General features: G+C 37.5%; 2 protein-coding genes across 6 annotated transcripts; both read right to left on the minus strand.

Annotated features, from left to right (window-relative positions):
* Window positions 1–7,173: 7,173 nt before the first annotated feature.
* Window positions 7,174–13,471, minus strand: LOC113045553 (E3 ubiquitin-protein ligase rnf152-like). Of its 4 annotated transcripts, none has more exons than XM_026205975.1 (3): window positions 13,354–13,471; window positions 8,964–9,071; window positions 7,174–8,608 (listed from the first exon to the last, which is right to left on the minus strand). In XM_026205975.1, the coding sequence occupies exon 3, from the start codon at window positions 8,483–8,485 to the stop codon at window positions 7,889–7,891; it is 597 nt and encodes a 198-aa protein (XP_026061760.1). In that variant the 5' UTR covers window positions 8,486–8,608; window positions 8,964–9,071; window positions 13,354–13,471; the 3' UTR covers window positions 7,174–7,888. The 4 variants fall into 4 exon arrangements, with proteins under 4 accessions (XP_026061760.1, XP_026061759.1, XP_026061758.1 ...); XM_026205974.1 differs by having other exon boundaries at window positions 7,174–8,772; XM_026205973.1 differs by having other exon boundaries at window positions 7,174–8,825.
* An 809-nt stretch (window positions 13,472–14,280) lies between these two features.
* Window positions 14,281–18,136, minus strand: LOC113045554 (uncharacterized). Of its 2 annotated transcripts, none has more exons than XM_026205976.1 (7): window positions 18,030–18,136; window positions 17,823–17,882; window positions 17,309–17,464; window positions 15,698–17,200; window positions 15,512–15,613; window positions 15,237–15,338; window positions 14,281–14,867 (listed from the first exon to the last, which is right to left on the minus strand). In XM_026205976.1, the coding sequence occupies exons 2-7, from the start codon at window positions 17,827–17,829 to the stop codon at window positions 14,836–14,838; spliced, it is 1,902 nt and encodes a 633-aa protein (XP_026061761.1). In that variant the 5' UTR covers window positions 17,830–17,882; window positions 18,030–18,136; the 3' UTR covers window positions 14,281–14,835. The 2 variants fall into 2 exon arrangements, with proteins under 2 accessions (XP_026061761.1, XP_026061763.1); XM_026205978.1 differs by having other exon boundaries at window positions 14,281–14,881.
* Between the last annotated feature and the right edge of the window lie 49 nt (window positions 18,137–18,185).

Here is an 18,185-nt window from a genome sequence, read left to right on the forward strand (position 1 = left end):
CTTTTGTACCGATGGTCGGTCAGAACCTGCAATTACAGTCCTGCTCCTAGAATACATCAAATTGATAAAAAGTTTCTATCTAATGGATTCCACCTCCACTCTCACCTCGATTTAAAAAAAATAATTTTATATTTTGAATGTGTACTTTAAATTGGTGGAATTATTCCAACATCTAACATCATCAGTCTATTCATATTCTTTTATCCAGAGCCCACTCTGTGACCTGGAACCCGCACAAGATGATAGGCGTCCCAATGCAATGCTGAAGCTCAACCTTTCTAGTGAAGAGGAAGTGAGCTGAGCTTGAAAATGTAATCTATGATGTTAAGAATTAATAAAATGTATATATATATATATACATTTGTGTGTATATACATTGTGTGTATATATATATATATATATATATATATATATATATTTAATGACATGCCAATCAGCAAAGGTTTCCTGGGCCTTCAAAATGGTCTCTGAAAATCATTGACACCATTCACGAGGAGTGTAAGTCACAAAAATGAATTGCCAATAAGCTGGCTGTTCACAGAGTGCTGTATCAAAGCAGTTTAACAGAAAATTGACTGAAAACGAATAAGTGTGGAAGAAAAAGATGCACAACCAACCGAGAGAACCGCAGCCTTATGAGGATTGTCAAGCAAACTGGATTAAAAAATGTTAGTGAATTTCTCAAGGAATGGACTGAAGCTGGGGTCAAGGCATCAAGAGCCACCACACACAGACGTGTCAAGGAATTTGACTACAGTTGTCATATTCCTCTTGTTAAGCCACACCTGAACCAAAGAAAAATGTCAGAGTCGTCTTACCTGGGCTAAGGAGAAGAAGAACTGGTGCCATTGGTTCAAAGTCCTTTTTCAGGTGAGAGCAAGTTTTGTATTTCATTTGGAAACCAAAGTCCTAGAGTCTGGAGGAAGGGTGGAGAAGTTCATTGCCCAAGTTGCTTAAAGTCCAGAGTTAAGTTTCCACAGTCTGTGATGATTTGGGGTGCAATGTACTCTGCTGGTGTTGGTCCATTATGTTTTTTGAAAACCAAAGTCAATGCACCTGTTTACCAAGAAATTTTGGACCACTTCATGCTTCCTTCTGCTGACCAGCTTCTTGAAGATGCTGATTTCATTTTCCAGCAGGATTTGGCACCTGCCCACACAGCCAAAAGCACCAAAAGCTGGTTAAATGACCATAGTGTTGGTGTGCTTGACTGGCCAGCAAACTCACCAGACCTGAACCCCTTACAGAATCTATGAGGTATTGTCAAGAGGAAAATGAGAAACAAGAGACAAAAAAATGCAGATGAACTGAAGGCCACTGTCAAAGAAACCTGGGCTTCCATACCACCTCAGCAGTGCCACAAAATGATCACCGTATGCTACTCAATACATGAAATAAATGATTTTTCAACATCCTAATTTATTGAGAAGCACCTGTATATATTTAGATTCATATAATTTATATTATATATTTATTGTTATTTATAATATATATTGTTTGACAGCACTATATATATATGCGTGTGTGTGTGTGTGTGTGTGAATTTACACAAATTGCTTTTGTTTGTAAGGACATGCCATGGATTGTTAACACTGTGCCGGTTGTGCTGGTTGTATTTTTCCTTATTATCCACAGTTGGATCTCAATATCAATATCTGAGTACAAACGATTGCAGACTGCATAACATGCAAGAGAGTCAAAGGATTCAAGGCTTTGTCAAGAACAGTGGGCAGCTTTACTGCTCAGGACTAACTAGGAAGTCATACACTATCACAACAGGCTGCAAAGAGTCATTGATGCTTGAGGAGGCATTGAAAACCAAGGTGTAAAGGCCATGTGTTGTTCTCAGGGCCTCCTGCAGGAATATAATCAGCTGTGTGTCGAGTATCTCCTCCAACCTCCAAGCACAATGATGGGGACAAAAGAATTCAATGTGGACAGCACATAGATGTCTTCAAACTGTGTTTCATGTGGAAGGCAAAGTAATGGCAGACAATCTCTATTGCTAGACAATCACTACTTAATGTATAACTAAAAGCTCCTATATATACAAAAAAAGGAAATGTTTTTTTGGTGGAGAACTGAGGAAGAAAGAAGTCAAAATGAAAGATTGTTTGAAATATCCAGAATTGAGAACTATGAATAGTAAACCAGTTATTTAAGAAAATTTTATTTTATTTATTCTTTTATATAACTATATTCTATTATTCCTTTCTGTGTGTGAGCCTTTAATTTCATCTACTTTTAAAATGTTTATTTCTCTATTGTGCTTCACAAAATACCCAAAGGTGCTACACATAATATAAAAATGACTGAAACAGCACTAATCATTGAAGCACAACTATTCAAACACTTTTTTTTTTCCTTCTTATAGACAAAGCAAATATTAAATAAATAATTTGTAGTGTTCTGAGGGTTTTTCAATGTGCATATCAACCGCTGCCTGGACAATGCAGACTATCTTTACTACAAGCTGAAGAGAAGAACAGATTTTCAGTTTGTCTTTAAATAAACTTTCAGCATATTTTAAGATGAAAATTCCTGAATGATTCTAAAAGTAGTTATAGCTCATCGTTTTATGATTTTACATATTGTCTTTAAAAAAAAAAAAAAAAAAAAACGGATGCCATAAGAAAAACCATTTTTGGTTCCACAGAACCATTCAGTCAAATGATCTTTAAAGAACCATATCTTCCTTACCATTTTATAATCTGAAGGAACTTATTTTGCCACAAATAAACTTTTGTGAAACAGAAAGGTTTTTTAATAGTGTTTGTATTATTTCAGCCTGAAAACAGTAATGTGTGCTTTGAGGTATCTCCCTAAACGACTGCAAAGCATTCCTCCAGGCCCAGAGCGAGACAAATAACTTTTCATGTCTTTGTTAACCAGTAAATGCAGGAACACAAATTACTCTAAGTTTTCTTATTTACAGAGCTGTTCCCATCATCTGCTTATAAGCAGACATTATGAATTCACACAGGTGGCTCAAGACAAAGATGATGGAGGAAGGATTCACAATGATTGGCTATCAACCTCTGGAAGACAAAGTGAATTTTCTTCCTTTGTGTTTTTTCCAACCCAGCCATTCAGAGGGAGGATGTGGACTTTCTAATAGATGAAATTGCTTGTCTGGGCTGTGAACTCTAGAAAGTCTTCCTTAAAAAAACACAGGATAAATACGTATAGCCTTCTTTCTTTGTACCTCTGAGCATTGTGAGCAAAAAAAAATATATGAATAAAATGTACATATATATATATATATATATATATATATATATATATATATATATATATATATATATATATATATATATATATATATATATATATATACAGTCAGGTCCATAAATATTGGGACATCGACACAATTCTAATCTTTTTGGCTCTATACACCACCACAATGGATTTGAAATGAAACGAACAAGATGTGCTTTAACTGCAGACTTTCAGCTTTAATTTGAGGGTATTTACATCCAAATATATATATATAGGCAATTGTTAATAATTTATTATTTATCTAGGTGAAGTACACTATATGTGATCTCCTTTAAAAAATCCTGTAGTTTTTGACTGATGAACATCTGAACTAAATTATAAATAAGATTTGAACGGCATAATAGTGCACCACATTGACTAAAGGGAATAGATGATCACATTTTCATGAAACCAGCATGCTGCTGTAAGATGATTCATTCCTTATGTAGCATGACTAAACTGCACCTGCTCTTAATCACGATGTACAAAATGACATTTGGGGAATTTTCAACGGAAGGTGAAATTACCCATGTCTCTGTTCAACTGTTTTGCAGTCTACTAGTGCCTCCTGCTGGTAGGAGCTAATAATGGCCGGAGCTACTTATGACTTTGTGAGATACTGAACACTGTACGTACAAGAGTCAAATATTCATTTAATTATCATTTTTCAATTAACATATTAAAATCAAGCACATTTCCGGTCTCTGTATGTCTGAATTTGTTGGTTTTCATTCTTCACTCGCCCTACACGATATAATTTTTGTGCAAATGTGAATTTACACATTTATTTATTTATTTGTATACCACCTGCTCCATTAATAATAAAATTATATGGTATGCAGGTCCCTCTGAATTTAGGTTTCTTATTGCAGATCAAGCCATTAGCTGGGATTAATTTGTCTTCTAGTCTACAACTGACAGTTAAAATTGGAAATGATTTGTTTTTACGCTTTTTATCCCAAGCTCTTTGTCCTGACAGTATTTTTTATCCATATATTCTCAAATATATATTTCAAAAGCAGATGAGAACATCCTTGTGCACATAAGAGGATTTGTGAGCGCGTGTGACTGTGAAGATGGATTGTGTCAGTGTTGTGTGTTAATGGCCTGTTAAAGGCCTCTTTGTATAGGTGATTTACTAAAGTTAGAGGAGAAACTGACATGTGGACAACACCATCCATCATGTACAGTGCTGTCTGGCATTTTGCATGATTTCAGCAAATGCGTGCAGTTCTGTGCGTGTTGACAGATGCAGGCCGAGGTAAATGAGGTGTGCTCTTTTGGCATTGTTACGCAGAGCTCTAAATATGCATACTGACACAACAATATGCCAAAAAAATGTGGAGGTTGCAATAACACCACACCCATATTTTCTTATGAAACATTTAATTTCTAAGAAATTGGATTAACAAGATCTTTTTTGCTTCATCAGCTAACGTGTGTGTGTGTGCTGTAAACGCCTTTAAGTGCCATTTGAAATTAAATCTGTAAAATTAAAATATGGCATAATGTATTGTAATAATTAAATGGAATTTTGTTGTTGTTGTTTTTGTTTGTTTGTTTTTTACAAGTATGTTAGCTGTATTTTGAATTTTGCTCTGCATTTGCAAATGTCCGTAAAATCAATGAATAATGTAATTACCTATAATACCTATGAATAATGAAAATTACCTATAATATGCTTCTATATTAATGGTCTTTCATAGATCATAGCAAGTAGAGATGTTCCGATACCCTTTTTCTCTTCCCGATACCGATTCCGATACCTGGGCTCAGGGTATCGGCCGATACCGAGTACTGATCCGATACCTGGGTGTATATCTGTATATACAGCTGTATATACTACTAGCCCTGTGTAAATTGCTAGAATTTTTTATGGTGTGCTTCAGACAGATCCCTCAATAAAACATGAACAAATACATGGTGAACTACTGTATTTATTACAGTATTTTTATTATCTAACATGAATTTGACAGTATTATTTATTTTCTTATGCAAAAAAGAACTTCAAATGCAGCCAAAAATCTAACACCGCAAACTAAAAAAGGTATTTAAGTTTTACAATATAACTGTATAAAAAAACTGCAACAAATAAGTCTAGGAATATAAAAAAAGATCTATTAATCAGATAATCTCTAACAAGTAAAAAACAAGTAAAAAACAAGCAACCATCTAGGCATAATTATTATTATTATAGAGATGTATTATTATTACTGTAGGCTACAACAGTAGCTTTATATATTGTCAATTTACTCATGTAAACCAAACATTTATTTTAATGGGCTGCCATGAAGATCTTTGAGTGTCTGTGTTTATGATATGACAGTATTCTCAAATGAAACGGTAAATTCTCATGAAGTGACGGTTTATGCGTTCGTGTCCTCATGACACACAGCAGAGACTACAAAACAGCGAGCTCTCGCGCATCTGTGCCAGTCACCCACAGAGATGTAGATTTTGCGGGAGTAATATTTAAATAGTATTTTGCAGTTTAATATTCACAGACACTAGTATATATTCGGCTACTGTCTGGAGCCCTGCGTTTTGACTTACACGGAAGCGACTGAACGCAGTTGCCGGTACTGAATATACTCGAGAGTCTGTAACTACCGGTACTACAGAGACATACTGCTAACCACTGATCTATAATATAGAAGCAGCTTCACTGTCTTATGGCAGTTTAGAATGTGATGAGTGATCCAGTCATATATAGATAAGGGCTGCTAACGCGTTTTCATTTCTTCTTCGCTGCTCTAAACAGGGGTTGCTTGTGGCAACACAGCACAACTTCCTGTGTTTTCAATGCATTTTGAGCAGCGAAGAAGAACCGTGCAGCGGTTAGGCAAAGCTTGCGGTCATAACTAGGTCTTTTTTAAGAAAATGGTATCGGATCGGTATATGGGTTCATGTACTCGCCGATGCCGATGCCAGAATTTGTTGTGGTATCGGAGATATTTCCGATACTAGTATCGGAATCGGAACAACTCTAATAGCAAGTATGATTTTTATTTTGCATTTTCTCCAAAAGTGAACGAGAAACGCTACTGGATTTTCATGAATTCCTAAAATAAAAAAGGAAATAAAAATATAGAAAGAAAGTTAAGGCCAGAGAGAGAAAGATGTCAAAAAGTAACTCCTTCAGCTGCATTAGAAACCCAATTACAAACGGAGTGACTATTTTTCTATATATATATAATTCATTTGCTAGAATTATTTAATTGTTGTGGAATGGCATCATCACAGTCATTCTTGAAGAGAAAAGGTACAGTGTGTTCTAGGGTAAATGTTTGGGCAAGAGACAACATGACTGTATGCTTCAGTTTATGCACCTGTAGATGAATCAGTCAAACCTGTTAATTAAGAGTAAAACAATACTGTCATAAACTTGTCATTTGTTACAAGATATTTGTCTTTCATATCAGATGTTTTTATATCATATAAGTTATATTCATAATACTTGGCCTATAAGATCACATTTTAAAAGCATAGCATAATGTATTTACTATATGACCGTGATGAACAACTGATCATTCCTAATCATTTGTGTCAGTCTTCTGTTCTTTCTGTTTTAAATGTAATTTATTCCTGTGAAGGCAAAGCTGAATTTTCAGCATCATTAATCCAGTCTTCAGTGTCACATGACCCTTCAGAAACTATTCAAATATGCTGATATGATGCTCAAGAAACATTTCTTATTTTCAGTGTTGAAAACAATTATTGTGGAAGCTCGAATATATTGTTTTTCAGACAGGATTCTTTGAGGAATAAAAAGTTTAAAAGAACAACATTTATTCAATGTTTTATTTAATTTTTTATCAATGTAAAGATCTTCCATTTTGATCAATTCAATAATTATTTAATTTCTTTCAAAACAATCTTACTGGTCCAAGATTAAAAGAACAGTAGTGTATTTATGAAGCTTTTTAAGCAGCATGTAGAGTCAAAAGGTTCTCATATTAATATTAATTTGTTTTGAATGAAGTTTAAATTATGGCACAGAAATCAAAGACTGATGTTTTCACTCATTTAAATCACAGGCAAACCCCATTAGTGAAAATCAAAACAAAACAAAAAAGTAACAGCTTGCTACCAATAAAAAAAAAAAAAAAAAAATGATAAGAAACATTTGATTTGTTGTATATTAAAGAAACTGCTTTAATGAAACACCTTAAAACATACAGCAATCAAACACAGAAATAAACATTATTTAAAGGCAGTGCAGCTTATTTAGCAACATTTAAATTCATTTCTCAATTTTAGCGTTCAGTTACAAACTGCACAACGCCTACAAGCTGTCAATAACGCACAGATCTAACCAAGTTAATTTCCCTCAGGTACATACAAACATGCAAATACATGGAGTGAATACTGCTAGATTCTTTAATGACATTTCTGCACATTAATTGAACAAATTCCCTGCAAATGAGTGAATCAGGGCTTTCGCACTTTGGAAATAACACAAATCACATAGATTTGTGCCCTTGACTTTCATTCCCTTCGGCTCATCTACCATATATTAGTCACCATAGATATGTGATGTACATAATCACAATCACATCTGAAATCACATAACAGATTCCGAGCGATATTGGTTGGTTGGTCCTTTACAAGTGAATTTGATGAATCGGTCTCATCCGCAGGAAATAATAGTGAAGCGTTTGGACACACAGGACATGTTATGCAACACAATACCCAGCAGAAAAATCAAAATGAGTGCCACCAGTAGCACAGTGCAAACCCCCGTCCATGCTTTGGTCTTAACCGCCACCTCGTCCTCCTCCTCCATCCCCTCCTCACCTGTGTCATCCCCCAGCACGAGGCTCCTGCCATCAGAGACGTTTAACACCCCAACGCTTTTAGGGCCAAATCGGCACGCTGGTTGTCCGGGAAGCAATTCCTCATCTGTGTCCAGAGGGATGGGCAGCAGGTAGCAGCCGCTGTTGGGTAAGTGTATAAAGATGGGAGTGTGCTCAGAGGAGTGAGACGGACTGATAATGGAAAGTACGTCCGGGTCGTCTGCAAGATGGGAGACCGAAAGTCCGCCAGGGATCTGCGTCACACTACGACACCAGGGACAGCGAAGCTCTCTCTGACTGAGCCACATCTGGCTCAGACACACGGAGCAGCAGGTATGCTGGCAGTGCAGGAGTTTGGGACGGCGCCGTTGGCTGAAGTAGTTGAAACAGATTTGGCACTCAAGCCTGGAGTTCTGGGACAAGGTGTCCATCGTCCTTAAAACGTGGCTCTTCGGTTACTTTAATAACGCTATTCTTGCCGATTTGAATCGCCAATGCACTTCTCCGTCAACCACTTGGTGCTGATGAGGCCGTCAGTGCACGTCTGGCTCTGACTGTGGAAGCGAGACAAATGTGTTGCATCAAAACAGACTGTCAAGAATTTAATCCAGGGGATAGGTTTTGGCACATACAAATACAGGCAGAGGGGTTAATTTATTATGCGCTGGCTGTGAGCTGGATCTATATTCTTGTCAGGCTTGACTTAAAAGTAGACGTCCTGGATAGGTAAACAAATCAGCAGGGATTAGGACTGACACAGTCACCCTAAGCCTAGACAACGGTCGTGAAGAATGCAGAGAATAAAGCGTGTATGTCAGCTGAAAACAAAACAGCTTAATTAGATAATTATCTGTGAGTAATTCTATGATAACGTGAAATGACTTGATGGCTTCACAGAGTGATTCTTACCATGGGTTTCGTATAGATCCAAGCAGGGTATCAAATCATTCAATGAGCACAGCTGGAAATAAAAGCAGTCCACAGGAATATCCTTCCCCGTCTAATGATGAAATAACTCTGTAAAATAAGAGGAAATGAATGACAATAAAGAAAGAGTTATTTAATAGACTTGAATCTCATCCATTCTTAAAGTGGAGAAGATGAGGTTAAATGTGCCGGGGGTTTTTTTAAAGTTAAACAAGAAGAAATTAAAGGAGAGGTAAAACTTCTAATAATTAATATTTTAGATTTTAAAATAAATTAAAAAAAAAAAAATATATATATATATATATATATATATATATATATATATATATATATATATATATATATATATATATATATATATATATATATATATATATAGTCACAGAATATGTCTTCACCAATAAATAAACTAATTTGACCCATGTTATTGGCAAAGTGTATCATATCACGAGGTAAGTTTAAGAATCATTAGAATATGCAACCATTACATTGCAATTCACCAACATGTACAATCTTAATACCCATACTGTACAGATCTTTTTTACAAATTTCTAATATTTCAAAATATACAAAATCCATTGCTATACAATTGCTATACTATATATATTGCTATACTATATAAATGATATAAAAAAGATACATAAATACATGTAGTTTTAGTTACTTACATTTCTTATTGATTATTTTTCCATACACTTTCTGTCTAAATACATTTATAATTTGCAAACTGTATATTTTAACACATTTTGCATTTGCTCAAAATGTGTTTCAAGATTGGAAATGTACTTTCTGCCACTTGACATACATCTTGTAATATATATTTGGCATTTGAAGGTTTAATTTTTTTTTTTTTCTTTTTGAAAAATCTGCACTGTTAACAACATACATTTAGCATAGATTTGAAATATTTTAGCCAAAAAAATAATAATAATTCTCAGAATGGATAAATTTAAAAATTCTCAGAATGGATACATTTTTGCTGTGTGATACATTGTGATACATTTGATACAGTTGATGCAACAAGAAATAATAATTAAAAAACATGTTTTTTCCTGAGAAATGCTTATGGCTTTGGTTCATCCCTCAGTCTGAGCAAGACAAGTTATTTCCTAAACACATGACCATGATAAGAGGGTGACATACCTTGCTAATGACACATCTAGTACTCCTCCATTCCTGACTGCTGATCTGTGCTCTTTGTGCTCTTTTGTTCTGCCCTTTTCCATGCTTTATACCCTTCTTCTATTTATGTTTGTTTTGTCTTCAAATATAAGGTTTAATATTTATGATACAATAGATTTATTATTGTTTTCTGTCATCAATATAACCTTGTAATCAAGGTTGATTTATTGGCATATAATGTTGTTTTACTCAATGGGCAGTATAATCCACTTATGAGTGTTTATATGGCCACACAATGGCAGTACAAATTTCCACTGGATGAAAAACTTCCCCTTACAAGCAAGAGCAAAATGTGACCTAGTTTAGTCGAACCCGTAGGCACAATTTCTCAAACCTGCATGACACATGACTATTAGCATGCATGAAGCTGACCAATGAATGAGAGTTCAAAACCCCTCCAGCACTCAAGCTTCCTTCTGACCTTAACCAATTCAGAGCTTAAAAATATTTCCTAACCTCATCTAAAATTTATTCGAGGGCAATTGTTTCCTTCAGGTACTGTACAGCTAATATGCATTTTAATTGACTGGCTCAGTGCTTGTCACTAAGTGAGAAATACTCGAGGCGAAATGAAGTGTGCTGGTACTACACGTCAATCACCTGAGAAAAGAACGAACACTTACTTATCAAGTGACCAAGTTAAAGTTAAATGACTTGTGGCCACATTTTCAGCATAAGCCTCGCTCCAGACTTCCTGTTGTTACACTTACAGTCATAACATCATAGTTTGCTCATGTGACCTTGACATGCAAAACAAAACAGTTATCGCATCGAGCAATTTGCACTCTTCTCTTTCAAGTTCAAAGGTTTATACCATGTAATAATTGCTCATATATGTATAATTCCATTCCATCCCTTGAGGGGGAAAATAATTAATAATGCAATTAAGCCTGCTATTGTAGCATGAATGGACAGACGCCCCTGAGGGATTATCCATTATTAGGAGCACATTATCTTGTGATAGAGAAGCGGAAATATTTCCCTCCTCTTTGGGACTTCTAATCAAAACGCATTACAGTAATATCACAGACAGCTTTAGAGACATACAGACATGAATACTTTTAATTTACTAATAAATCTTAAAGGCTTTACCAAAACTATTTTTGCTAAATGAGACCAGTTCACCATTTGACATGATTGTTTCATGCTCATCACATTGGTGTCATTACAAATGAGGAAAAAAAAAAAAAAGTGCATTGAAAATAAAACAAATGTGGACGCTGCGAATCCAGCTCTCTGTGATGGCGAATTTGTGTGCTTCTCATAGTATCTCAGTTACCATGAAAACCATTACTGCTCAATTTCACATTGCAGAATTTCCTTCAGGAGTTCTGGTTCAGCACACAGGGGAGAAAACGTGACAATCTATTAAACGTCCTGTGGGCACATTTACTAAATCATATGAAATATTTGAGAAGGTGTAACCTTGAGAACACGTCCTTTGAGTTCTCACTTTTGTACTGGCATCAATCTTTCATTTTATGCTGAGCAAGCTGGCTTTCACTTGGCATATTTTCTAATTGAGCTAGAAATTTTTGCTTTTTTACTTTTAATTTAAAACAACCGAGGATCAAGTGCATGACTATAGAAATGCAATGGGACTGGGTACACTAGATGCGCATAACAAAATATTATCAAATGTGAAACAATGCCTTTATGATTTTATCTTAAAATAAAAAAGAATCCCATGGTGGAAGCTTCACTGAAGGTCAGTCTTCAGTCTGGCGTCTCGAAAACTAAGACAATGAAACAAGCAGATAACAAACCGTTAGCTGTGCGCTACTGCGGAGCATCAACCTAATGGATGCAGCTGAATCAGGGGATTTGATTTGTCAGAAAGGGGGGGAAAGAAAAGGAAAAAAAACATCACTTAAAATCTAAAGCCTTGAGGCATTCCTCAAGGGCAATGCATTGACTTGAGCAGGTGGGGAGGGGTGCTATTCATGCATGCCCTTGGCCTTTAATTTTGATGCCTTTTTTCACGCCGTTCATGTAAGTCGCCTTTGGGATGTTGGTGTTACAACTCACCACCTCCCATGTTAACCTGCGTAAACAATGCAGAAATGTCAAACATCCCAGGGCAACACATAATTTATACAGCAAAGTCACACAGATCTTCATGTGTTTATTTTTTAAATGAAGCACCGAACTTCGGCTGACTAGGGTGTGTTTGCGACAGGAAGCAGATAAGCTTTTAACTTTGTACTGAAATGCTGTTTGAACGGGTGTCAAACTCCTAAAAGTGATTAAAGTGCATGCCGCTCATCAACACAAACCCATGTTAATAATAAAACCAAATGTATTGAGAAAAGGCACCTCGAAAGCTGAGTGAATCAAGCAGTTGTCTGATAGCAAAGCACTGAGATAACATAAGATAATATATGTGGAATTCACAAGGACACAGTAAAGACCAAAAACCTTGAATGATGAAAAGGTTGAATGACACATAAACAGACTCTTTGGGCTAAGGTTTGGGATTTATAAAGATAAGCCAAATATTTTGGATTGTGTGACATGTACAGGCATTATCAGGACACGTCTGTTTTCAAAAACAGTCATATTTAGACTAGTTGCCACTGGCTCCGTCTTAAAACCTAACAATCAGCTTACATTGCAGGGCATTCAGCACGTCTATGTCACCCAGAAATGCAGTCTAGTTAGGCAGCTCACTATATTTTGACACGCGGCCATTGTTGCGTGTCTCTAAACAATCAAAACAAGACTTAAACCGGAACAGAGAAGAAAGCTGCCCGAAATAATCCTGCTGCAATCTAAAAGAAAAAGTGAAAGAGAATTCATATATATATATATATATATATATATATATATATATATATATATATATATATCAGGTTCCATCCGTAATGCACTGATACATAACACAACAAAACACAGTAAAACACAATACAAAACTTGACGGGTTGGTACGTCGTTGCAGAGGCTGAACATGCTTTGAACAGATGTGCTCCAAAGTTACACGCTCAGCGCAGGTTATAAAACCGCGGTTGAAACGTAATGCAACAAATATGCATCTATGCAATGGACCAAAAACTAATCCAAACTCTAAACTCTGTTTAAGAATTTAACGAGGTATATAAAGTCTCGGAACAACTTCGATGCGAATGCACAAATAGGAAAGCCAAGAAGTTTGACCTGTTTCTTTGAAAGAGTGTGGGGGGAGGAAACTCACCTTGTATATCGAGAAGTGTTTTCATCTGTGCAAACGGTGAACGTCGCGTGCGGAGCAGCCTCATCTGTCATATTACACTCTGCCTTGCCTTCTTCAAAGGCACACGGTTAACGCTCTTCCACTCCCTCAGCGCAGCCAATAGCGAGCAACGTCTTCGAAGAGAACAGCCAATAGAAGGACCGCTAATCATTTTGCCACGCCCCTTAACATCGCTTTTCGAGTCGAAACAGGTCTGATCGTTTAGTCGTTTGAAGGTGGATTATATGTTACAAAACAAATACTTGCCTTGCAAGACAAGTACAAACAGTGTCTTTAAACATTACAGAAATACACAAACTTTCCGTTGATTTTTAGCATTTTTATGAGCTCTAGAAGTATGATTTATAGAATTGAAGCAAGGAACTAACAAAGTTACCGTAACTAATGAAGATGCTCAATGCTGGTACAAGTAAACTTATTGTGCATGGTTAAGAGCATTGTATAAAAAAAAATCAATTTCGATACCATTCCTCTGGCCATTTTTTTTTTTTTTTTTTTTGCAATGCTGAAATAATCAAATGGAGAATCTGAGAAGCTGGTGACATTTGGACTAATTATTTAGCCCCAAAGTTAGTCAGTGTCAGCCCCTGCAAATATAGTGAGTCATAAGAATCAGAAGTAAAACAAAAATACTTCCAAGTACCGATTAAGAAATGGACCACTCCTGTGTATTTGGACGAAGGCAGAGTTTAAAAACCATAGTGCTAGAGTTTTGGTTTTTCAGTTCACCACCAGCTGAGAAGCCGGAATCCTGACGAGCCCACTCTAATGGTCTGGCCCTTGCAAATTAAAAACACATGGATAGTGGCAACAAACAAAACGCAACCTAGGGAGGTTTTTTCTTACTTTAAAGAGAACACAGAATGGACACAAAACACACCAGACAGGTCAAGTGCAATGCTGAGGCTTTAATGACACAATAACACTGAAAAGCTAGGTGGAGTTTTCTGCATGTCAACATTACACAATGTATAAAAATAGCACAGTAATAAAACAAAGACATCTGGACTAAGAGCGGCCAAACTGTCCACTTTACTCCCCCTCCCCGTATCACCCATAAACCAGCTGCATATCCAGTGCCCAACATCTGAAACCGGTCGCAGTGGGCCAGTCCTTGACCAGGTGAAGATTCTAAACCCTTGCTGTGAGACCAGATCCACACCTCCCAGATCCAGCCACATGAGAAAAGGGCTTTGTAGGCTTAGGTCAAGGCCTGGTCAAGTGCGAGTAGTCTCTGTATTATATTAAGATGAATGCATTGCACCCAAAATAGAACGTTAACTTGAGCACTGGAAATGCAGCGAGGTGTAGGTCACTGCCATACTTTTTTTTTTTTTTAAAGTTACATACAGTCAAGAACAGTGTCCATGTGTACATTCATAGTGAAGTGCATTTTACACGTTTCGGGTAATACATTCAAGTATTACAGCAGTGCATCGTGGTTCAGTATCTTGTGCCCCTTTTCTTCATAGCACCTGATGGGACAAAGCTATTACACAGAAGACAAGGATTGAAAGTGGGGATTAATTTCCCCATTCACACCAAAAATGACAACTAGAGGTATTAGAATCCACATCAGCAAACAATATGGTCGGTTTATTCCAAGTACACTCTTGTCTGCTGCTATAAACTCTAGTTTGTTATAGCAGGATTGATTTTAATTAGGTGTCAGGGTTTTTAAATCCATCAGCTGGACATTTTTAGAATTTGTGACTTGGTTATAGCAGTGGAATGGACTCCACCGTTCTAAAGGCCTCTCAATATAAGAAAACTCTTTATCATGATTTTATAGTTCTCATTATTTGTGTGAACGGGGCTAAACTGGTTTAAAACTCCAACCTCACCTCTGCCTCTCTGGTAGTAGGTAAAGTCTGCCTCATCATATTCACTTCTTGGTCTTTGCTGGTGGACTGCCTTACAAGTCGGCCTTCTCAGTGGAGTTCTCGCTTTACACAAAAAAAATAATAAAAAAAATAAAGACAACCCCACACACACAACTTCAAAAAGAAGACCATTTAAGAGACCAGGCATACTTGACACTTGCCTTCAACTTCAAAAAGACTTCACATCCAAGTAGGCAAAAATCCCCCTCCCCCACCATGTAAAATCTGTTTCCTACCTTGATCTTGAGGCCCACCAACTTGCCTCCAAGCCCTGGGTTTGGCACCACAGCTTGCCCAGTTCTCTTGGTCAGAGACAACACCCTCTCTCCATTGTTGTTCTAAAAATATTTCTGCATGAGTGGACCACCTTGTGACAGTATTGAAAAAAAAAAAAAAAAAAAAAAAAAAAAAAAAACCCTTACCAATACAAGGCCTGCACAAGGCACCCTTTTGAATTCTCTTATCTGCTTTAACCAGAGAGCCATACTCCTCACAGCACTCTCCTTTGGGATGCACACAAGCATGCTCGCGTAGATCGCAGCTCTCTTGGCCCTCACACCGCAGCTTCCTGTGCCGGTGTTTGGCACAGTGATGCCCACAAGAGGGCAGCGCATGTCGGCTACAACACTTCCTCTTGGACACTCTTGGCGACTCGCAGTTACTCCGCACCTCTGCATCAAGGTCATACTCGCAGTCAGACTCCTCATCTCGCTCAGGATGGCGGTGTTCGGCCATTTTGCACAATCCTACCTCATCCTGCAAGCTTGAGCCACAGCACACGCACATTTTGTGGCAGACAGGGAGAGCTTTCTCCACGCTCAAGAGCTCTTTTCTTGTGCAAATGGGCACATCACTGGTTTCAGCCAGCCTGCCGCCACCAACATACACATGTCCAGGAACGAGATCAAGATCCTCCGCATCAGTTGAGAACATTTCATCTCTGGAAGAGAGCTCATCTATGGATGGACTCAGGACACTCTGGCGCTCTTGGGTCACTTGAGGGTAGTAGCTGTAGGAATATGCACTGCCAACAGAGGACATATAGTTATGTGGAGGCAACAGAGTAGTTGGAGAATCGAAGTAAACAAGTGGGTCAATCTCTCGTTCAAGACCGAGGCCAGTTGTTGTCTTATTGCAGGGCAAACGGAGGATTTGATACTGCAGGTCAAAGTCTTCCGAGAGATTTATAAGGGGCTCCATAACTGCAGCAACATCAGTAGACACAATATTTTGTACCTGCTCATCACCTGGTTTCTCCAAATCTGGGTTCTCTGTTGGATCGGCAGTGCTTTTGATACCACTACAGGACACATTGCCAGTTGCACTGGTTGTTGGCTTTCCATTTTGGCAGCACAGTTCTTCAGCAACACTCTGTTGCTCATCGTTCTCATTGGCATCGTCTTCCTCATGGACAGAAGAACTGTCTAGGGGTAGCACATCTGAAAACATGCATTCATCCAGTCTACCCTGGCTAGATTCAGCATCATACGCCGAGTCACTGTAGGTCGTGGGCCTTGTGACCTGATTAACTTGTTCCTCCTTACCTTCCTGAGAAGCAAGCTCTAACTTCGAGTCTTCATTTAAACCGGTCAGTTTCTCCCCTTGCACTACATCCGGTGTAGAGGAGACCACATTGTTAAGCCCCTTGTCACTACCTTGTTCAGAAGCCTTTAGACTCTCAATTTTGTCTATCAGTTTGTTGACTGAATCACTAGAATCTGTTTGGACCTCAGAACAGGTGGTCTCCCGATGAATCCCTGCGTGTTGAAAGTGCTGGCGGACACGCAAATCGTAGGATGCAACCGAGGGGAAGTGGGGGTTGGTTCTTCTGTAATCAATTGGCTGCATGGGTGCATGTGGGATGACATACCCAGGATACTGCATAAACTGATAAGGGGCCATGTAGGGACGGCCAAAATGCAAAGCTGGAACAAAATTATATACATTTAAATAATAATAATAATAATAATAATAATAATAATAATAAGGGACTAATCCAAATCCACAATAAGCAGGGTCTCAAAAGAACTTACCTGGCCCTGGAAACCCGTAGTGGCCATATGGATTCATGGGCCATTGATACATGAAATAAGGCTGAGATGGTGGTTGAACATAGAAAAATGGTCTGGTGTGGTTTACTGGGTGGTGAGGTTGCCCAACTCCCATTGATTGTGAAGTGTTGGTCATTCCTTTAAAAAAAAAAATAATATTATTATGAGAGAGAGAGAGAGAGAGAGAGAGAGAGAGAGAGAGAGAGAGAGAGAGAGAGAGATAGAGATAGAGATAGAGATAGAGATAGAGATAGAGATAGAGATAGAGATAGAGATAGAGAGAGAGAGAGAGATAGAGAGAGAGAGAGAGATAGAGATAGAGATAGAGAGAGAGAGATATATATAAACACACCCCACAAACACATTCCCAAGATTTAATTTATTATTATTATTATTATTATTATTATTATTATTATTATTATAATTCTTTTGTTTGTTTTTTTTTGCTCCGTTGTTTGCCCAAATAGGCTCTAGCAGAGTCATGGACTGAGAATACCTTCCATTTTTTTTGTGAAGAGACGAAGAAAGGCAGCACAGGATACAAAACACCGCAATACTGTGGAATGAAAGAAAAACGTGCCACACTTATAAGCAATAGATTATACCAAATTAAGCAATACCAGAAAACGGCAAGATAAATAAAAATGGATTAACATGCTATTAATACGGTTTAAACGTAGCAGCAACAACAAAAAGAACTAACCTTAGATGTGAAAGTGACAAAGTGGACTTAAATGTGCATGTAGCGAGAGCAACTAACTCTGTCGTTACGGCTTTGCACCTCGGATTTATAGGTTTCATGCTTGTTTCCAGAGCTCCACATTAATGCAATCAAATTGCAGCCAGCAGGTGTATCCTA

The sequence above is a fragment of the Carassius auratus genome, chromosome 27 (genome assembly GCF_003368295.1).
Source record: "Carassius auratus strain Wakin chromosome 27, ASM336829v1, whole genome shotgun sequence".
Classification (NCBI taxonomy): Eukaryota; Metazoa; Chordata; class Actinopteri; order Cypriniformes; family Cyprinidae; genus Carassius; species Carassius auratus.